Below are 23,698 nucleotides of genomic sequence, written 5' to 3' on the forward strand. Positions count from 1 at the left end.
TGGGGTTGAATTTATTTAACATGGTTGGAGTAATATACAATCTCATTATCCACTTATATTGGAGTAGCTTAAAATGGGTATTTATGGATCGTGATTGAGATTCCAAGCAGACTGCTTGCCAGTCCTCAACTGAGATTTCTCTGTTTAAATCCTTACACCATTCAAGTCTTTTAATTTCTGAAGAGACCTGGGAGCCACTCACAATTGTTTCGTAAAAGCGCGATATCAGGCCCCTTGTGGAATTGTGTTCTATTATTATTTCTTCTACAGAGGATAGAATAGGTAAGGATAAGGATTTTTGTAACTTTGATATAAAGCTTCTGAGTTGCAGAAATTTAAAAAAATGTTTTGGCTGGATGTCATATTTCTGTATCAACCCTACAAAAGGCATGAGAATGCGATTTTACCAAGGCCTTTATCGACCCAAATTTTAACGCCCATATCGCTCTTACCGGGTGTGAAGTCATTATTACCCCAGATTGGAGTAAACTGGGATAGAACTGGTGTTTCACCACTGTTTATGTACCTCAAACCATACTTTTATTGTATTTTTAACAAAGGGATTTTTGGTGGATTTCTTTAATGCATGTAATTTAGCGGAGTACAGATATGAATGGAGTGGAAGAGGAGATGTAGTATATCTTTCAATGCTCATCCAGGACCTAGGTGCCTCTGGGGAAAACCAGCAGGAGGCAGTAGAGAGTTGGGCTGCCCAATAATACCACTGGAGGTTCGGGAGTTTTAGGCCTCCTCTTTCATAGGGGAGATATTACAAAGATAAGCGAAGCCTAGCTCGCCTGTTGTTCCAAATTAAATTGCAAAACATAGTTTTCATTCTTGCAAAAAAATTGGGAGGGGGATCAAGAGGAATGGACTGAAAAAGATAAAGACATTTTGGGAGAACATTCATTTTGAGAATATTGATGCGTCCTATCATAGACATTGGTAGCGATGACCATCTACTAATTGAGTCAGACACAGACTCGACTACTGGGTCATAATTTGTAGATACTAAATTGTCTATTTTAGGGGAGATTCTTATCCCTAGGTATGTAAAGTTATCCAAGACTATTTTGAAAGGTGTTTGAACTGGAGGATTTAATCTCTCGGAATGTTTAAGGAAAAGTATAGCAGATTTCGATTCGTTAATTTTATAGCCAATATAGGCTGCCAAATGTGTGAATAATCTACACATCTATCAAACAGATTGGGTATTGACTGTTCCAGCTGCGATAGAAATATAACAATATCGTCTGCGAATAACCCAATTTTATTTGCTATGTCGTTTATTTTGATTCCAGAAACACACTGACTACTCCTAATGGCAATTGCCAGTGGTTCCACTGCAAGTACAAAAAGAAGTGGTGAAAGGGGGCACCCTTGACGTGTGCCCCTGCCAAGATTAAAGGGTTTGGATAATACATTGTTGGTGGTCACAGATGCTACTGAATTATTATATAATATTTTAATCCAATTGGAGAAATAGTTGCAAAAACCGAAACATGCTAGTACTTTGTGCAGATAGCAATGTTCCACTCGGTCAAAAGCTTTTTCAGTATCCAATGAGAGTACTGCTGTATCTGGCTGTTCCGCTTTTGTATGAATAATATTTAGAACCCTACGGACACAATGAAATGCTTGACGTCCCTTGACAAACCCATTTTGATCAGGATCAGAGAGGAGAGGCAAATATTTTTCCAAGTCTACGTGCAAGAACTTTAGCAATTATCTTTGCATCAGAGTTAATAAGTGATATTGGCCTATAGGAATCACATTTAGTCGGCGATTTACCAGGCTTCAGTATTACAGTTATAAGAGCATTATGCAAGGATGGGGGCAGAATACCTGCTTGAAAGCTTTCTACCAGCATATCAAGTATTGGAGACAGTAGCTTTTCTTTGAAAATTTCATACATATCAATAGGGAGCTCATCAGGGCCAGGGGCTTTTCCTCCATTCATTTTGTCAATAGCATCCGATAATTCGATTAGTGTGATTGGGGAATCTAACTCAGCTTTAGCTTCTGCACTAAGTGAATTAACCTTTAAATTATCCAAAAATTCACAGAGGGTTTCAGAAGTTGCGATGTTTTCTGATGAATATAATTGAGAGTAGTAAGACTCAAATGCTTTATACATTTTTGGGGGAGTTGAAGTTTTTTCACCGTTTGGAGTCAAGATCTCAGTGATTGATCTCTCATTTTGCATTGTTTTTATGCGCCATGCCAGTAATTTTCCCACTCTCTCTTCTTGGTCATATTAAGCCTGCTTGAGTCTAATTAGTCCCACTAAGGCCTTATCAGTTGACAGTTTTGTTATATTTTGCCCTCAAAATGGCTAATTTTTGTTGCCTCTCCCTGGTATTGTTTATTTTTATTTCCAACTCAAGCTCTTTTATATCCATTTCTAGCTTTACCATCTGTAAATATTGCTTATTGGATTTATTTCTGGTGAATCCCATCATTTGACCCCGAATGTAGGCTTTAAAGGCCTCCCATCTTATTGAAGCAGATGTTTCAGTTGTATTCAGTTGGAAATAACTGTCTATATTCCAACCAACATACTCTAGAAACGTAGGGTTTAGTAACCAGTGTGGTTTTAAACGTCAAACAGTCTGCCCTATAAAAGCAGCTGTAGTTGTATAATTAAGCGGAATTAATGCATGGTCAGAAATAAGAATACTTTTATACACACAACCACTGACCCTTGAAATAATTGAGCTAGAAACAAGGAAGTAGTCTATGCGACTGTAGGAATTGTGACTAGTTGAATGACAAGAATACTCCCTCTTTGCAGGGTTTTCTGATCTCCAAATATAATTTAGATTTAGTTTGAGCATAAACTGTTGAATAGTCTTCCTGCTTCTTGGATAGGAAGTATCTATACCTGAAGATCGATCAACTTTCGGGTCTAGGGTGCAATTGAAATCACCCCCCATTATTATATCACCATGGAGAGAAGAGATCAATAGAAACAAGTTATTAAAAAAATTGGGGTCGTCATTATTGGGACCATATAAATTAACAAAAATTAAGTCTTGGTTAAGCAGAGAGCCTTGTATAATGATATATCTGCCCAGAGGGTCTAAAATAGTTTTTTGTATACGGAGTGGAACAGATCTATGCACGAGCACTGCGACTCCCCTGGCATGTGAGGAGAAAGAGCAAGTAATCACCTGGCCTGGCCATCTTTTCCTCAAACGAGCAGTTTCACTTGAGAGTAAGTGTGTGTCTTGGATGAAAACAATCTTTGGTTGGTATTATTTGAGCCTGTTCATTACTTGTTTTAGTTTAACCAATTTCCTAAGGCCTCTAACATTCCAAGAGATAAGCCCCAGGTCAAAGTTTTTGTGCATTAGGCCTATAAAGTAAGATTTCCAAAGTATAGCCCTGTTTATGTAGATTTGCTTTGCCTATGAGACCATGTACCTTATAACTTAAAGAAGAAAACAGTAACATTACTAAAATCAAAAGTTAACTCCTAAAACGAATTATCTATGTGGGAAAAAAAAAAATCCACAGATCCCCCCCTCCTCCTAACAATGACTTGGTTATGAACACTGATCCTTTAAAAGGAGCAGATAAAGCGTCCTGTTATTAGAACTCAAACTGTTTGCTCCGACCATGGTAAGATAAATTGCAATCAACCAAAAACCTTTCAGAATAAAATATCACAAAGCTTAAACCAAAAACTGACGTCCGCTCTCAAAAGCGGCCAGATGCGTTCGCGTGCAGTGTCCTGCCCGGACAAACAGAGCCTAGCCTCCTTTAGGAACAGAATGTCAAACTAAATCTGATTACTTTCGCCTCTTAGGATTTCTAATTGTGCTGTATTAGGACAGTAGGAAATAAGATAACTAGTGAATACAAATACATGAAGAATGAAGGTATGGACGGCCCACAAGGGAGAAACAGCGCTTCTGCCTGTGAGTTAGTTACTATGGCAACAAAATACACATGAGACATGGCATGTATGTAAATAATTGTACCATAATTATTTTTCTTTCACTATTTATCTTACCAAAAGAGAGTTGCTTTTGTGGAAACGAGAACAGAAAAGCTATAAGAGAGAAACATCTGCATTAAGTGTCTTATATATATATATATAGCTACCCATTCTTCTGTTGGCGAACGCGGCAGATGAACTCCTCCACTTCCCCCGGAGTATTTAGCAGGTGGCGGCTGCCCTGGTGGATGATTCTCATCTTGGCCGAGAAGATAAGTCCAAAGTCAATGTTTAAGTCCTTGAGCTGCTGCTTCACCCCCATATATTGTCGCCGCTGTTTCTGTACCTCTACAGATAGGTCGGGGAAAAACATGACGGTTACTTACGGTGATGGTTACTTTTACTTTTTGGCGAGATGCCCTCATCACCCGCACTTTATCCTGATAGTTCAAAAACCTCGTGATGAGAGCGTGGGGAGGTGCGTCCGGAGCCATACGGCCAGGTAGTCGGTGGGCTCGTTCAATGGTGATTGGAGATGGAAAGGTGTCCGGCCCCAAGACTGCAGGTAGCCAGCTTTGGAGAAATGCCACCGCGTCTCCGCCCTCGGCTTTCTCAGGAAGACCGATTAGCCTCAGGTTAGATCTCCGATGCCAGTTTTCGAGATCATCCAGCTTCAAAGTGAGTTCCTTTACTTTATTTTGAAGGGATGTTTCCTTGCTAGCGAGCAAGGAAATGTCATCTTCGGCTTGGCTAATGCGTGCCTCGGCCGCTGTAAGCCTCTCGGAGAAAACGCTGATTGCTTCTTTTATTTTTTTGTTAGATGAGACAACTTCACCTAGTTGAGTAGCGAAGTCTGTCCTCAATGACTGTATGGCAGCTAAAATGTCCGCACCAACAGCTTGGCCGCTAGCAGCTGCTTCCTCTACCTCCATTCCGCCATCAAGTGTTGGTTGATCACTGTTAGCATTCCCCTCCTCGCCAACTGCCTCTGATATCTTCGGTTTGTTTCTATTTTTGTTTGGCATTTTTGAATCACGAACAGGTTAAACATATATTAGACCAGGATGGTCCAAGTCCAAGTTTGATATGTTAAAAACTCAACAAAAAAAAACAATCTTCCAAGTGAGATGACACAACTAATACAGAAACCAAAGCAGTGAGGCATGATTTCATGCAACAATGAAAAAGATTACTTGATGCACGGATTAGATCTTGTCTTGGCACACAGGAGGATTAATGCCATCATACGATACAGAATTGCACAATGGAATGTAGCATTGACTCACACACACGGTTGTGCCGATCTCATTCAGAGTAAAGAGTTTGTTTTTAGCATGCAGAGGTGTGGAAGGAAAAGAGTTTGTAAAATGTCTACAGTCAACTCGTGTGAAGCCTTACAGGAGGAGAGTGCTGCAGAAACAGGGCCAAAACCAAACCACCAACCTCATCCTGCAGTTAAATACACACTGCACCCCATCATCCATTAGTGTGTGTATTAATGTGAAAGAATCTTGAGTTAGCAGAACTCACTCGGGTACAGGACAACAAACAGACGTGGCTTCAACTGTTTATTTGCTCCTCAGGCTATTTTTCCGAGATTTTGGTCTGATAGGTTACAAACACTCTGCCTTGGAGCAACTGATGCTTCCTGGAGTGGTTTGTTGTAAATCAGTGCTTTTCCAGATACAATCCTGAGAGACCCGTTATATGCTCAACATTTCAGAAAAGACTTGCATACACTTTAACGGATTAATGCACAGGAGAAATGCACAGACACTCAGGCCATTGAAAAAGTTATGCGAAGTTTCACTCTTTTTACCTTATTTGTTTTGGTTTAAATTCTGATAAACATAATGAAATGTATCCTAAAAACAGCCCTTTTTGCTATGTACGTGCGTATGTAACTTTGCTATGTAGTTTCATCATGCACAGGCTCAAACATAGTATGAGGTGCTATTGAGTTCGATAGCCATATAATACAGCAACAAATTGAACAACCTAACCACCTTAAAATATGCAAAATAAATGTACGAGTATGGCATTGACAAAAGAGAAGGAAAGAATGACACAATGTTTCCTCTAGGTTTTTTCAGCAGTGGAGGTAAAGGGTTATTTGTACCCTGGATGGTGTGTTCGTGTAAATATCCATCAGCAATTTAGAAAGGATAAAAAATTGACTCAACTGCAAAACAAGCTATATACCCATAGACTATATATAAATAATGGACATAGTGACCGTGACGTCACCCATTGGTCTGTGGCCCGTTGGAAGCATCGTGTTCAGCGGTACACTCGTCGCCATCTTTTGTCGCCATCTTTTGTCGCCATCTTTCTTTTTGTATGTTACCATCTTGTTTTTGGAAACGGAGAGCAGACCATATTTGGCCTGGGGACAAGCGGGAGGCATCTGACGACACTGACTACACGCCTCTCTACACCTCAACCTGACTGAGTAAAATCGCTGCCAATTCATGTTAACATTAGGCCCTTTCATTATAAGTGCGGCCCCACAAATATCCTGCTATATTGCCAGAAAGATCTGTGCCGGCTTTTTGCCTCAGGGCGTTCATAGTGATCCTGCGAAGGTGTAACATTCATGCCCATTCATAGTGCAGTCGATCAAGGTCGGAGGAGATGATAGTGACGTGCATCAGAGCAGCAGCGCTGCATAGTAGCACAGTGCTAATAGGCTACATAGTTAGCACCGTAGCAGTAGATCAGCAGCAGACACTTCGTGTACAGTTTGCATGCCAGTTTGTTAACGATAAGCAGTGGACGCTGTGCACAGTTAGCAATTGCAGCCACAGTTGTTGTGCTGCTGAACAGTGATTCGATGACTGTCAGACCAAGTGGGAGGTGTGTTACACATCACTCACAACGTCAAATATTCCGCCTTGCCGGGATGGCCAGTTCATAGTGGTCCTGCTTCCAACAGTTCCTCCAGTTTTACGCCTCTGTGACTATACCTTTGAAGGCATGAAAAATCGGTGTAATCATTTGACCCAGGCATCCAGCTTTTGCCGCTTTCATAGTGAAGGCAAGCCCTTACAGAGCTGTAAATGTTGCAGCATGAAACAGCACTATGAAAAGGGCCTATTAACTCTAGCATTTAATGGGATGTTAATTTTGGCTACTAAACAAACAAACAAAATGTATGTTTCTTACGCACAAGCAATTTTTAAATGAACAAACTGTTCAAATAAACTGTCATTAAGTGAAAATACAGTGTGAAAGGGTCAAAGTTATAAGATGAAACCGGTAAATGTCCTTTTTTAAAAAAACAACTTTATTGACACAGTGCCGTGGGTACGCATTGCTTTGTTTTTCTCCTGGTGACGCCCCGCCTTGTTAGTCACCTTTCAATATTCTTCAATAACGTTTTTTACTAGTGAATGAGACCATAGCATTATCCCCAAAAAAATTCTGAGGTAAGAAATCAATTGAGAAGTTTTCTCATTTTGTATTGCAAAGTTGCTGTTAGAGGTTTTGGTAGAATGCAGGCTAAAGGTACTCCCGGGTTCGCCTTACAGCTCAGACCCGAAAGTTGCTGCCTGTAAAACTGTTTAGTGTTTCCCACAGGATTTTCTGAGACTACGATGGCGGGACCCGAACAAAGTAGGGGGCATGCTCCCCCGCAGAAATTCTTTTTCCTTAAAAGCCTTCGCTTGGTGCCTCTCGCACATTCTAATGCCACTGTTCCGTCTTAATCATTGCATATTTTAATGGATTATTGTAAAGGAGAATACGGGTTCTTCTGTTCTTATTTAAGGCATCATGTTTTGACAGTCTTCTTGTAAATTCTGTGGTGGATTCTGCGAACACATCATTGTGCTCTTATTTTGAAAGCTATGTGTTTGCTTTTATTTTGAAGGCATGTCTAACACATTCTTACTGTGACGCTTAGTAAATACATGCACCGGAAGTGGAGGCTGACTCGTCACAGTGCGCTTTGTTCTCTTCCAGTAACGTTAGCAGCCATCGGCTCTAACAGGCAGTCTAACCTCACTCAGAAACTCTAACAGAGTGCTCAAGCTGTTGCGGTTGTCATGACATCTCAAGTGTTTGATGTCCTGACAATGTTCCAGTCGCTTGTCCCCGCGGCAACAGAGTAAAAGCTGCGCCTTCCGCGATGGTCACTGCTACAAAGTTTTAAAAAATAAAACAATCCCCTCTTCTGAAGAAGCAGCAGGCACAAATTAATAACTAATTTTCCCCTACATAATAGAAGTTTGTGAGCTGTTTTTAACTGAATAAGAATTTGCCAACTTCAGTTTAGTTTCCATTCACCACACCCAGTGAATAGGCTGATGTTGACGAGAGAAGTCTACCTTGATGAATGAGTAGATCCAGACAGAACAGTGTACTGATACAAAATGACTTACAAAACAATGTGATGACTGTAAATCTATCTATAAAAGCAAGAACCCAATAACCCAATTCACTCTGGATTTCCACCCTGACTTATTTCATCTGGAAGTCTATTTAGCCTACCTATCTTTCAGAGTTTTAAAGTGCGCTACAAGGTTTGATTTTCCAATAATATTCAAATAGTTTCCTGCAAATGTCAAAGTTCAATGTGTATGTGCTGGATGGTGTGGTACCTTATGAAAAGTAAGTGTTTTATGGAGTTGCAGACGTTGTAGTGGTCTGCATGTAATGTGCAACTTCTGTTATTCGCGATTAGCATGCTAAGCAGAGATTTAGCTTTATTCACTTCTTATGTTGCATTACTATGTAATTCAGGGATGACATTCAATGTACATCCATGTATTACCCAACTTTGTTTATTAACACTACGCAAGAGTATTACACCTCATTGTACATCCCACTTTCACACATAACCTCATTTGGCCATAAGTGAAAAATCTACTTCATCTCCCACTATATGAATACATACTTCCTACGGGCACTGCACTAGTCACTTCAAATCCACACAAATCCACAAAAAAAGATATACACAGCCAAAGTTTATTTTCTCATTCAGAATTATTTTTGTTTGATGACACCCTATCATGTCTTGGGGGGGCTAAAACTATGTCCCTTAACCCTCTGGGGTCTATGATCGCGCTGTCCTGTTCAGATCACATGAAGTTTAACAAAAAAGCATTCAACATTGACATTTCTAGGTCATGCAAAATCAAAGATATGATAATAAGATAATAATGGCAATATGTAATTTTGCACAGTTTTTTTTTGAAGAGTTGCAGCTAACAAGGAGAAAAATGCCTATATTTTTATGGGACTTTGTATATAGTTTTATTATATTTAAATGGTACCTTTTTATATATTCATATATGCATCCTATGTTTACATTTTGAATTGTTCCAAAACAGTTCATTGAGCATATTTGTATTGTTTATTGTAGTAAATAGTTTAATTTTTCAACTCGGATTTCATGATTTTTGTGTATTTTTAGGCTCAATATGTTGATAAAGTAGGTTGAATCGCAAAAAATAATTGTCAGATCATAAAAGTGAAGAAAAAATGGATAACAAATATGGGTATAGTAAACATTTGTTATGTGGTACATGAAGGGCAAAATCAAAGGTATTAAAAAACAGCCAAAATAGGCTCAGAACCAAGAACGCACTAAAACAATCTGTATATGAACACAAAGGAGATGAAAACACATTTACAAAAAAAAGTTTCTAAAAAATGCATGTGCTGCTAATTGACTTGTGAATTCTACTCAAAATTTTAATATTTCAGAAATCGAGGGCTAAACCAAGATCCTGGTCAGTTTTGAACATGTCAGCTTCACAGCTTAGCTGACTCTGCCAGTGTCCTTGAAGAGCAGGGTCACCATAGCAGCACACACACTTCTCTATCTGGTTCAGTGTGTCCATCTGAGCTATCTGACACTACACGTCACTGCAAATGTAAAAAATGAATAATAACAGTAATCAGATTCTTTATTATACCATTTACATTATACTGTACATAATATATCCAGCTATGATATGACTGTGATACATTATGTATTTACACTAGGGCATCACAGGAGCATAAATGCATGTTCTATCTGGGATAATAAAAAGAATAGCGGGTCTACCGGCAGCCAATAACCAGACCAGCAGGCTTGAGGGAACATTAGGAACCAAGGAGGCAATATTTCACTCAGGTCAGGCAGCTCCTCTCATCTTTCACATGGCAATGCAAATTCACAGCAGCCAAGATTTCACAGTGCCAGAGAGAATAAGAGGAAGCTCATTTTTTAACTTCTAATAGTTACTGGGAACCCTCTCCCTGATCTAACAATCCCCCTTGTATTTTGCTGTCACCAACACATCTAAGACAGAATAACTGAGACAAAGATCCAAGGCGTCCTGGCAGTCTAATAAAAGCTTTAGGTGAGAGCCCCAAGGGCTTAGGGTCCCATCTATTATTTAGGGTCTGATGACACTGAAGGAGAAGATGCTCAATGCAGCAGTCTGGGTTGAAATATATATAAAAATATATAGTCTGGAATATTAGATCATAGGATTTTATATAGGATAATTATAAGATCACTATTGACTCTCTAAATAGGCTACCAGAGTCAAACGAGTCACGTCAAGGATTATACAGTGAGTCATTGTCTTTGTAGGTCACTCTTATGATTGCAGTAAATCACGCCAGAAGCCGTGTACTAACTGTACATGTTACACAATGACAGCGCTAAAATCCCGGTCCTTTAACCCAGATACCTACCGCTCGGTATCAGAGGGCCAAGTGAAGACAAAGCAGCAGGGGATGAGCTGCGGGATGATAGCGGCACAAAAGCCCTGCGCTCCTCCGAACAAAGCGGGCTTCCCGGGAGCTTCATCCTCGCTCATTACTTTCCAACTTCATAAGCATCGTTCCACACACTCAACTATATTTTAACTAGCTGGTAAAATCCACCGCTTCGACCGCAAGTTTTAAAAGGAAGACGCGCACCTGCTAGTCATTCAGACTCACAGGAGGGACAGAAAACTGTGAATGGCCGCGTGCTGACTGAATCAGAGCGATGATGCCTTCACGGGCTCTTTGAAAGCTCCCACTTCTGAGTTCTCCATTCGCTACTGATGCATTTCATGAATTTTGGATTTCATGGACAAATAGATCCTGCTACGTCAACAGCATCACCAGGGGCGGTTCTACACCAATTTTACTGTGGGCAGGGGCCAGTGTTTAATCTGAGGGGCACATTAAAATTTGCAAAGATGATATTTAAGCATTCAAACCTTTATTTAAGCTTATTTAAAAATCTAATTTAAGTATATTTGGAATATACAAATACATTGATCGAAACAATGAGACTTACCAACAATAACAATTATTTTTGTACGACAATGACATTTCTCATTTTTGTGCACAATTACTTTTTTTAATTTTGAAAGTGCAGTACAGTGAGAATTATCTTTTTTTTCTATGTATATATACAAGCTTATCGCACAATTAAACTATTATACAATGTACACATTCTGGGTTCCTTTTGTGTACAATGAGATATTGTTTGAACAAAAAATAGGTAAGAATTGTTCTGTTGTTCATTGTTATAAATCAATCATTTTATTATTAATTTGACACAGGTGCCACAGCAGGGGCCAAGGGCTTCTTCACAGGGGCAGTGGCCCCTGTACGCCCCTGTGTAGAACCGCCACTGAGCATCATGCCTTCTGATGCAGTCAAACTTCATAAATCGTCACCCTGTTAAATAATCGCCTAACTCATTTTTTGTTTTGCAGGAAACACAAAACAATTCACCAAAAGTGTAACATATGACATTTAGTGATCATTTCACTCAAGCAAAGGATGGCTATTGGCATAGTAACAACACTGTGTGTAAATTATGTAACTTAAGAGAAATAAATGACTTAGGCAATTTTTGAACATGCCTTTGTTTTTTTTTGTTTTTTTAAGATTAATTTTTGGGCATTTTTTTTTTTGCTTTTATTGATAGTGACAGATAGGGGGGGTGATAGAGGGGAAGACATGCGGCAAAGGGAGCTCAGGCCGGATTCGAACCCAGCTCCGCCGCAGCAAGGATTCAGCCTACATGGTAAGCGCTCTACCGGTGTGAGCCACCGGGACGCCCCGATGCCTTTGTGACTTAAGCAAGATATGGAAACACTTTATTTTGAAGGTGTCTACATAAGAGTCACACAAGCCTGCCAGAAACATGACATGACAAGTATCATGAGCATTAATGTTACTTCAAACTGTCATTAATGTTCATGACACATCCCATGTCATGTTCATGAGACCCTCATGTCACTCTTAGTGACCAATATTAGTGTTACCAATATTAATGTGAACAGTAAAACACTGATAAACTAAACTGATAACTAAACAATCTCCCTCTAGCTCTTCTTTGCTGGGTTCTTATCTGATGCCTATGAATGTGGCAAATTGTCAAAGAAGTGATGATTTTAAAGGGGTAAAATCACATGATCTGATCAACTGAGGATGTAGGCGATTTTACCATAGGTGGCCGGCGTCATGAGGAGATGATTTAGGCAACAAAAACAATTTTGACAAAAAATGATTTAGGCGATTATTTTAACAGCGTGACGAAATATTATTTTTGCCCCTCCACATCAACTGAAAGAAGTAACAAACAATGACAGGCTCCTATAAAAATACAAGCTTAAGATGGATGCAGGATATAATAGATGGATCAATAATGAAAGAGTGAGCATGTACATGGACCTTCTCTGTTCAGAAATCACAGGCTGCTAAGCAGTTAGCTGTAACCACCTCCCAGATAAGGATCCCTAACTTACTTTTATACAGTTTTATAATGTAAATGTGCGACTATCTGATTGGTCAAAACTGTTGGGGCACACCATGGTTGGACTCGGCCCGCCCATTTCATTGGCACACAGGCTAGTCCTAGCCTCTTGGTGCTTCAGCTTGCGGACACCGCCCTGTGGAAGGAAAAAAGCGAACAGCACACTTCTGTATCTTGTCTAGTGTTTGTCAGTGCCTATCTCCACCTGGGCCCGTGGCCTTGAATTGCAGCATTTACTAAAGGTCATAATGCAGACTGTTGCTAATTTTATTAATCCCTAACAGTTCAGATCAGGCGGCAATCTCCGTGTCTGAGCATGGAGGCCAACGAGGAAGTGCCTTAAACCTGCAATCCACCGAAAATTCCACTAAGTTTGGCTGCAAAAAAAATCTTCCCATTCATTTCAGTGCAACATTTGAAAACTTCTCACTTGATTTATTACCTCAGACATTTTTCTCAGGACAACACTATGGTCTCAATTGCTAGTTAAAAATGATCTTCAAGACAATTTGATGTCAATAGTTCTAATAATGGCCCCATTTAGAAGAAAATAGAAGATAAAGAATCATATGATTTGGGGCGTTTCTAGCTTTTGATTGACAGGTCACTGACAAGGCGAACCGTCATCAGGAGAGAAGCAGAACAATGCATATCCACGGCAACATGTCAATCGCCGAACGTCACCAGAGGGAGCCGAGTGGTCCCTAGTAGACCTGGATGAACATGAACAGTTCCGAAAAAAGTTACAAGTTAAGTGTGCCACTGCTACCGCTATTCCTCGTCAGTGATCCCGCACAGTTTTGTTTTGTAAAACCTCACGACAGTACTTGCTGTACTTTGTTCCCGTGTGAAGTAAATAAAGAGGATAAAAACTCTCTGAAGTAGCTGCAGTTTTCTTACCGAAAACTAAGGCCTGACTGTGTACACCAGCATAGAAATATATCGTGTTCAAGTGGTCCTTCGAGCCGGATAGTACACAAGCTTCGCCATGGCTACAAGCAGAGGATATTGTAGTGGCAAAAAATTGTTATAAGGAGGAAAGATCACTGAGTCGTTGGAGCATAAGCAAAAAAGGTTTATTCTGATTGCAACCAGGAGAGCACAAGGCACAGTCAAAAAAGTCTGCACAGAGTGAATCTGCAGACAAAGGGAGCTAACAGTTTTTATAGAATTACAATACATGTGTGTGTGTTGGGAAGGAGGCACAATCTTACGACCTTGAGGACTTGAGATAGCAGGCACCCTGCACAAAAACAAGAAGAAGCAGCTGTGCCCTGTTATCTTACAGGATGAAAAGGGCGGATTGTGTTCACATGAAAATGATATAAAGTTATGTGAAAATTATATAAAGTTATGTGAAAATGTTCAGAAGGTTATGTGAAAATGCATACGCATGGCACTTTGTCATAACAATATTATGGTGAGCAGCCACGGAGTCCCCGTCCCAGCAGGGTGCAATGCATTCCCGGACATCTGGAGGACTACGAGCTCGGCTATCCATTCCAACCCCCGCATCCCACCATAACAAGGACAGTATCGCCGACCGCATCACCATATGTAGCAGCACCCGGCACGGTAGGATTCATTCCATATCAAGTGCCTACATATCAGTCCTATGATGTCTGATGATAGACTTCAATGCCTAGAGGCACACTGGCAGACTATGAGGCAACAAATGAGAGAGCTTGAGGCAGAAATGGACAAAATGAGACTGACTTCTCATCCTCAGGTTGGCAACACTCACCCCGCGTATCGCTCACATCAATATGCTGCAGATATGCCTCAGTACAGTAGCCTTCCCCACCTACAGAGAGCTCACATGTATCCCAGTCCAACTAGGATGGCACCACATCCATCTGCACCACACCTGCCAGCTCCAATGGTGCCCCTCTCTCAAGATCAGAACATAGCTATTGCTCCATCAATGCACGCTTCACCCTCTGTTACACTGAGAGAGGCTGTTACACTGAGAGAGGCTGTGTATTTAGCTTCTGCGTCATCGCTGTTCGATGATGTGGATCAAGCCTCAAACGTTGACTCTACAAGATCTGCGCGGCTTTCACAAATGATACGTGTGGATTCTGTATCCTCTGTTTCATCAGCAGCTACTGACCAGGTACCTCCTGTATCGTTGGCGCCGCTTGCACAACCTGTGCCTCCAGTCAACAGGATGAGGTCAATTCCCACTACCTCACTGGTGTCACCTGCAGTCTCCACAGTTCCTGTCCTGTCGATCCAGCCTGCACCTGCCCCATCACGACCAGTATACAGCACACCCAGGTATTGGCAGCTTCCTCCTCAACCATATCCCTGTCCGCCTGTCCAAAACTACTATACACAGTAGCCCATTGCACCTGTGCGGCCCCCAGATAACCTCAATACGCCAGGTGTTTTGGAGGTGGTTATTGCATAATTTGCCATTCCCAAGTGTTAGAGCGTAAAGCTTTTACAGCTTCTAACTCTCACCCGGGTTCTTTCTCCTAAACTTGGTCTTACAAAACACTCAGAACAAATGAATAAAGTCAACCATTTATTGAAAGCTCTGCATCAGCCAAACAGCTGGCGACTCCCACCCTGCGTGGGTCAACTCGCCTCAAAACCACTTCCAGACTTTTCTCTGTCTTGGCTCCCAAATGGTGGAACGAGCTCCTCACAAACATCAAGACCTCAGAAAGCCTGTACATCTTCCGCCGCAGGCTGAAGACCTATCTCTTCCAACAATACCTCGGTTAAGTCATGGTCACCTAACAGATATATATATATAAAAAATAAAAAAAAAACCTCTTATTTCTTTTCTCTTCTTTTCTTCTTTAACATATAGCACTCCTTAGCAATGACAGTTAGCTCTTAAAGTTATGTACTTACTCGATTCCTATGGTCTATGTCTAGTGCCATCAGGTTGAATGCACTTATTGTAAGTCGCTTTGGACAAAAGCGTCTGCTAAATGACATGTAATGTAATGTAATGTAACGAAAGAATAATAGCCAAATGCAATGCTCAGCGCTGGACTCTGCCATGTGACCTCGATGGCACCACAAGACAGAGTGATTACAAACTTCCTTAATGTTACACATATTTTGGCGAAACCCCGTACAATGGGTGGGCTCTTTAACGGAATTGGTCAATTTTGGATGCTTTGGTCACCACCCCTTAACCGAGCATCTTGAAATTTAACATCTCACTGACCCTTTCAAACAGACCTCCCTCTCCCCAGCCACAACGTCCAGCTCCTCCTGGGGGACCCCGAGGCGTTCCCAGGCCAGGAGAGAGATATAATCCCTCCACCGTGTTCTGGGTCTTCCCCGGGGCCTCCTACCAGTTGGACGTGCCCAGAACACCTCTAACGAGAGGCGCCCGGGAGGCATCCTTACCAGATGCCCAAACCACCTCAGCGGACTCCTTTTGACGCGAAGTAGCAGCGGCTCTACTCCGAGCTCCCTCCGGATGTCTGAGCTCCTCACCCTATCTCTAAGGCTGAGCCCAGCCACCCTATGGAGGAAACTAATTTCAGCCGCTTGTATCCGCGATCTTGCTCTTTCGGTCACTAACCAAATTCATGACCATAGCTGAGGGTTGGAACATAGATGGACCGGTAAATCGAAAGCTTTGCCTTCCGGCTCAGCTCCTTCTTCACCACGACGGTCCGGTACAACGCCCACATCACTGCCGATGCCGCACCAAACCGCCTGTCCATCTCACGCTCCGTTCTACCCTCACTCATGAACAAGACCCCAAGATACTTGAACTCCTTCGCTTGAGGCAGTACCTCTCTCCCCACCCAGAGGGGGCAGTCCATCATTTTCCGGCAGAGAACCATGGCCTCAGACTTGGAGGTGCTGACTCTCATCCCAACAGTCGGTTTTCCAGAACCTCTTTGAGGTCAACCGAAAGTCCTCCTCCATGGCCTCCCTGAATTCCTCCCATGCCCGAGTTTTTGCTTCAGCGAGTGCCGCAGCTGCAGCCCTTCTGGCTGAACGGTACCTGTCTGCTGCTTCTGGAGACCCCTCAGCCAGCTAAGACCGAAAGGCCTCCTTCTTCAGCTTGACGGCCTCCCTCACCGCTGGTGTCCACCAGCGGGTTCTTGGGTTGCTGCCACGACAAGCACCGACGGCCTTCAGGCCATAGCTCCTACCCGTCGCATCAACAATTGAGACTTTGAACATGGCCCATTCGGACTCCATGTCCCCAGCCTCACCTGGGATGTTGGAGAAATTCTTCCGGAGGTGTGAGTTGAAGACCCTGCAGACAGGGGCCTCCGCTAGACGTTCCCAGTTCACCCTCACTACACATTTGGGTTTGCCAGGTCTGTACAGCAGCCTCCCCCGCCACCTGATCCAACTCACCACCAGGTGGTGATCAGTCAACAGCTCTGCTCCTCTCTTCACCCGAGTGTCCAGAACATGCGGCCGCAGATCTGATGATACGATAATGAAATCAATCATCGATCTTTGGCCTAGAGTGCTCTGGTACCAGGTACACTTATGAGCAACTCTATGTTCGAACATGGTGTTCGTTATGGACAATCCGTGACTAGCACAGAAGTCCAATAACAAAACACCACTCGGGTTCTGATCGGGCAGGCCGTTCCTCCCAATCACCCCCCTCCAGGTACCATCATTGTTACCCACGTGCGCGTTGAAGTCTCCCAGAAGAACTATAGAGTCTCCAGGCGATACCCCTTCCAGGACACCACCCAGAGCCTCCAAGAAGGCCGGGTATTCCGAACTGCTGTTTGGTGCATAGGCACAGACAACAGTCAGAGACCTTCTCCTCGCGACTTGCAGCCGCAAGGAGGCGACCCTCTCGTTCCTCGGGGAGAACTCCAACAGAGCGGCGCTCAGCCGGGGGCTTGTGAGTATCCCCACACCCGCCCGGCGCCTCTCACCCTGGGCAACTCCGGAAAAGGAGAGAGTCCAGCCTCTCTCCAGGAGTTTGGTTACAGAGCCCACGCTATGTGTGGAAGTGAGCCCAACTATTTCTAGTTGGTAACGCTCCACCTCCCGCACAAGCTCGGGCTCCATCCCTGCCAGCGAGCTAGCCGCTGGAGCCGGGGGTCAGCACGCCCAGGTACCCGCCTTCGCCTGCTGCCCGACTCACACTGCACCCGACCCCTATGCACTACTCTGCGGGGGGTGGGCCCAAAGGTCGGCAGATCCATGTAGCTTCTTCGGGCTGAGCCCGGCTGGGCCCCATGGACAAAAGCCCAGCCACCAGACGCTCGCCTGCGTGCTCCCCTCCCGGGTCTGGCTCCAGGAGGGGGCCCCAGTTTACCCGTGCAGGGCGAGGTAAGCTGATCTTCTATGGTCCGCTTCATAGGGGTCTTTTGAATCGCTCTTAGTCTGGCCCCTCCCTTGGGACCACTTTGCCATGGGAGACCCTACCAGGAGCTATTGCTCCCGACAACACAGCTCCCAGGATCACTGGAGCACACAAACCCCTCTACCACGATAAGGTGGTAATTCTTGGAGGAGTCTAACCAAAATGTCTCTTAAATTTTTGTTTATTTCTGTAGGCCGAAATGACTTGATAATTACTTAATAATCCTGTACTGTCTGTTATTTTACTATAATTGTTTTTGATCATCCAATTAATATTTTGGCTGGCCAATGAATATTGCGTAATCAATGGAATAATCCTTTTTGTGTTGGTCGGTTTTTGTTCTTTGAATGTTTTTAGGCATTGTCTTAATAATGATCTTGAATAACCCCTTTTTCTCAAAGCCCCAACTAAAATATGCACCGCTTCCAAAAAATCTTTTTCTTGTGTGCATATTCTGTGGAACCTTAAGAATTGTGATTTTACCAACCCTTAAAAAGTATGCCTTGGGTGAAAGCTGGTCTTATACAATAAAGCATGGGTGTCAGTGTCTTTAAAGTACACTTTAATATCCAATTTACCATTTGAATAAAAATGTTCCCCTTTATACACTGTGGTATCTAAAAAATCAATTGATTCCTGGCCAATCACATATTTCAATTTAATGGATGGATCATGATTATTTAATATTTCTATAAAATACTCAAAATCCTCCTTGGAGTGACACCATATACCCCAAATGTCATCCAAATACCTTAAATAATGTAAAGGCTTGTTGGGGCATTTTTGCAAAGCCTCATTCTCCCAATTTGCCATAAAAATATTGGCATATGCCAGTGCAAATTTCCCTTTAATTTGTAAATAAAACTGTCCATTAAATACAAAATCATTCTTTGTCAAATTAATTTCCAATAATTTTAATAATTCCTCATCTGGTCTATCTTCTCTTGGATAGTCTTGAAAAATCTTTTTAACTGTGGCCAATCCTGCCCTAATATCAATATTTGTGTATAAACTGTCCACATCAATACTAAAAAACCATGCATCCTTTGCAATCTTTAACCCTTTTACTATGTCAATGAAGTGATATGTGTCTTTCACATAAGAAAGGTGAGTAATCGATAACGGATTCAAAAAATAGTCTATGAACTCCGCCGTCTGATAAGTTTCACTCCCACAATCTGAGACAATCGGTCTACTGGGAGGAATCTCAAATGGAACTGTCCACTGGTTTATGGATCTTTGGTGAGATATAGAATCTGCGTTCCCTCGGCTCCCCATTTCCTTTTAAATATTCCTTTTGTTTACTGTTAGTAAAATTTTTTATCTTTTAATGTATTAATAATTGAATGGACCACTGGAATAGTTTCAAAATATATTGGTTCCTCTAATTTCTTATAATAAGTTGTATCATTTAATTGGCGTTCAAATTCTTTGATGTATTGATCCCTTCCTAAAATCACCACCGCACTACCCTTATCCACTAGTTTAATTACAATGTGTTTATTTCTTCTTCATTCAATCAGTGCCTTTACTTCTTCCTTTGTCAAATTTAGTTTGCCCTTATAGGGTTAGGGTTATGTTCAGCTAGGGTAAGGGTTAGGGTTAGGTTCAGCTAGGGTTAGGGTTAGGGTTGAGTTAGGGTTAGGGTTGGGGTTGGGATTAGGGCTAGGGTTGGGATTAGGGTTAGGGTTATCTTCCGACTCCCAATCAGATGATAATGAGGAAAAAAAAAATAATAATAATAATAATTCCAACACACCTCAAAATGAAAAAGGATACATTCCTGCATTTTACAAAAATATGTTTTCATGATCCTTTCCTATACAAACTACCTTTTGATTGTTTATTTTGAAATGTTCTTTTACTTTTCTCCTATCAACATTGTGTTATTTGATATTCACAGATTTTGAATGCTTTCATTATTGTTATTTTTTAACAAAATAATATAATGCTTTTTCTTATTCTTCCCATCACCACCAGGAAATATTTAAAGAAACACACCCCACCCCACACCCCCTTAATAAGGTGATATGATTGGTACACTTTCATCACCAGAGGGCATGTGGTCCAACCAATCACGGACACCAGAGCTTAAACAAGCCCCCTGTAGTAACACTTATATTTCCTGGTGGTAACTCTCTCATTCCCTCTCGACTCCCGATGAAGCTCTGAAGAGCGAAACGTTGAGTCCAAAAAACAGTTACTTTTTTCCTTTTTACCTCAAAGTTTTTTAAACAGTTTTAAACAATTTTAACAGCCCAGTGTTTCCTTTGGGATTAAGAAGGTTTTACTCCTAGTTCAAGACTTCCAACTACAGCTCTACAGGTGAGGACCACAGAGATAAAAGGAAGGTGAGTGAGCGGTTGTAAAAAAGAGTGTGCGCACACTGAAGACCATCTACACCCCCACCTCACATCCCACCAACAGGAACGGAACATATCAAAACTCCGGAATAAAGAAGGAACTTCAACAAAACACACTCACATGCACTGTCTAACCGACATTTTCCACAGCTGGCTGGAACCTAACAGGAGCAAATAATAACTTTTCTTTTCCCCACAAACGGAGCTGCACCCGGTCGGAGGCCTAAAGCCTTTTGCTACCTCCTCCCGACCGTGAGTGACACACAAAAAATCGTTTTTAACTGAGAGAGTGTAAATATTGGATTGTAAGTGCTATTTTATGATTCCCCTCCCTTTATTCCTTTCTAGAAAAAGCATTTTTAAATTTCTGTGAATTTACATGATTTTAATATTTGTGTTACATCAATGGTTTAATTTTTAAATCCTTTTATTTCATCATTTTATTTCAACTTTTTTAAAATTTTATTTTAAGGTTTTTTTAACTCCCTTTTTTTTACATCGCTTGAATTCTCCCACCTGTTTTAAACTCATGTCCATTGTGTGTTTTTTATTTTTGAAGCAGATTTTTAACAAGGGATCCCAGTAACATGAGCGGAAACTGGAGAAACAGATTCCGAATTTTAGGCACCTTAGAGGAAAATAATGGAGATAAAAATTCCTCTCCACCACCTCCTCCGTCTCCTCCTCCACGTGCTTTTAACTCACAAAAGGGTGAGCACACTACCAATCATACCATAGAAACAAAATCAGACCAAACAAAAACCTACTTCAAATTTCTACAGGCCATTCACCACTCAGAAATAATTACACATTCAATAGCATCGGACTCTTTTCCCAAAGGAATGAGGAACAAAGTATCAAAACTCACAGCATTTATCAAACCAGCAGTACCAAACCACCTACGAAAAAGTCAAAATAACACAGACTCATGGATGAGCACTAACATGGCCATCCTGGGGCAACATTACAATGAGGTCATCTCAACTCACCTGGCAGGCCTTTCAACCTTCCAACCAGAAGGATTTGAAAAAGCCTTAAAATGGGCAAGAACCAGATACGGACGCAGACTGACACAAACATCAGTGGAAACACTGAAATCTATGCTGTTCAGCATCAGGGATTCCCCGGACCCCCCTGAGAGCCCTCTAATCTCCATAAACGATGGAACATGGATTTCCCTTCCCTGCCCCTTAGGTGACATCCTGGTCCATACAGCACTCAATAAACCAACCGCTAATCACAATGATAAAAAATACGACCATCTCCTTCGTTATGCACCATACATTCTAAACAATATTTCAGGACAAGGACAACCAATTAACAAAAACATCACACCTCAAAATAATAATGTATTCTATGTCATCCAGTGCAATTTATGTAATAAACTATATGTGGGAGAAATGGGCAGGGAGCTAAAAACCAGAATTAGGGAACACATTAACAAAATCCAAAAACAGGATAAAAACACACTTCTTTACCAGCATTTTAACCAACACAAAATTGAAAATTTTAAATACAGAGGCGTCGTATGCAACACAATGTGGTCGAAACAGCAAAGACAAATAATGGAAAGACTCTGGATTTTAAAATTAAACACAATTGATCCTATGGGTCTCAATGAGAAATTTTAAAACCACCTGCACAGCTCGACGTTTTAACTGTTTAAAACCAACCCCTCCAGAACAAGCAAATAACACAAAAACAAGGCAAAAAAATAACATAACCACCTATCATCCGTAAGACCTAGCCTCCTAAAATATAAAAAGAGTTTTTTAAACCCATCTTTAATGTCCTCTATTTATTTTTTACTTTTTATCTTCATATTTATTTATTTATTTATGGATATTTATTGCTTTATGATTTTTAATGCATTTTAGGATTTTACCAACCCACCCCAAGAAATACAAACTTTTGAGAGAAATGCATGAAAAAATAAAAACCATCTAAACACAAAAACCTGAACTGGCTACCTTTTTTTTAATATGTATTGTATACATTTTGGGTGATATTGCATGCCCTCCCCTTTCCCTGTGTTCAATTTTATTATGAAGTGTTTTCTTAATTATTTATGGTTTTTATGGGGTTGTTTTGGTAAATATCCTATTTTAAATCCATTATTAGTATAACATATGTTTAGGTATTTATAGAGGTTTTTTAATTCATTAGAAAACGTTTATATCCCGGCTTATTTGCCTTATGGGACGGGGACACCACTAAAAGACTTTCGCATAGGATGCTTTCATGTATCCTCGCTTGTACCTCCTCCGATATGCCTCCTCTATCCTCTATCCTCCGAGGACAAATAAGAGCTTTGGAACGGTCATAAAGATGGCGCCCACGAAAGAACTTCCGGTTCAAGCGAGGATAGAGGATAGAGGATAGAGGAGGCGAGGAGAAAATGGGCCTTGGAATGCACTCTGCAGTCTATGCAGTCTCATGCTACCACTAGAGTGAAAGCACTGCCAGCATTCAAAAGTGACCAAAACATCAGGCAGAAAGCATAGGAACAGAGAAGTGGTCCGTGGTCACCACCTGCAGAACCACTCCTTTATTGGGGCTGTCTTGCTAATTGCCTATAATTTCCACCTGTTGTCTATTCCATTTGCACAACAGCATGTGGAATTGATTGTCAATCAGTGTTGCTTCTTACGTGGACAGTTTGATTTCACAGAAGTGTGATTGAGTTTTGTTTAAGTTTAGTTCATTCATTTGGGCGCTTGATTTGAATCTACTCGATTTAAACAGATAATTCTTAATGGTCTAATTTGAATATTGACTCAACTTGTAACGTATTGCAATCTGTTGCCTCAATTTTATTGAGTAGCTATTGTGTATCTTTTTTTACAGCATATGTAGCCTAATTCTATTTACTCTAACAAGGATCTTCTGTAACAGACAGTGGTGTTATATAACTAAGCACATTTACCCAAATACTGTACTAAGTACATTTAGCTGATAGCTTTGGTTACTTTCTAGGTCGAGATTTAACATAAAAAACATGATCAATGTAAAGTTGTTAGACTTTTTAAAAATTTATTTAACCTCATAACAGTATATTCAGTTTTTAAAATGCATCATGTCCTTACAAAACCAAATGCTGCTAACATAAATGCATCAAAAAATTATAATTCAGTCATATATTTGGAATATTTTAAAAAATCTGAGTGAGGCCAATTCTGCATAAGGAGTACTTTTAGTTCTGATACTTAACGTACAATTTTACTCTGATACTTTTGTACTTTTACCAAAGTGAATTTTAAATGTAGGACTTGTAGTGTAGTAATTTCACAGTGTGGTGTTAGTACTTTTACTGAAAT

At 41.1% G+C, this 23,698-nt stretch overlaps 1 protein-coding gene across 1 annotated transcript in view; it reads right to left on the bottom strand.

The window, feature by feature from the left end:
- LOC131973334 (BTB/POZ domain-containing protein 10-like) overlaps positions 1-10,898 on the bottom strand; it is a 35,548-nt gene extending 24,650 nt beyond the window's left edge. The window contains exon 1 of the mRNA XM_059335308.1: positions 10,634-10,898. Within this exon, the coding sequence (XP_059191291.1) occupies positions 10,634-10,758 (125 nt within the window). The 5' untranslated portion in view covers positions 10,759-10,898. The remainder of the gene's footprint in view (positions 1-10,633) is intronic.
- Positions 10,899-23,698: the final 12,800 nt, after the last annotated feature.

Source organism: Centropristis striata, chromosome 6 (genome assembly GCF_030273125.1).
Source record: "Centropristis striata isolate RG_2023a ecotype Rhode Island chromosome 6, C.striata_1.0, whole genome shotgun sequence".
Classification (NCBI taxonomy): domain Eukaryota; kingdom Metazoa; phylum Chordata; class Actinopteri; order Perciformes; family Serranidae; genus Centropristis; species Centropristis striata.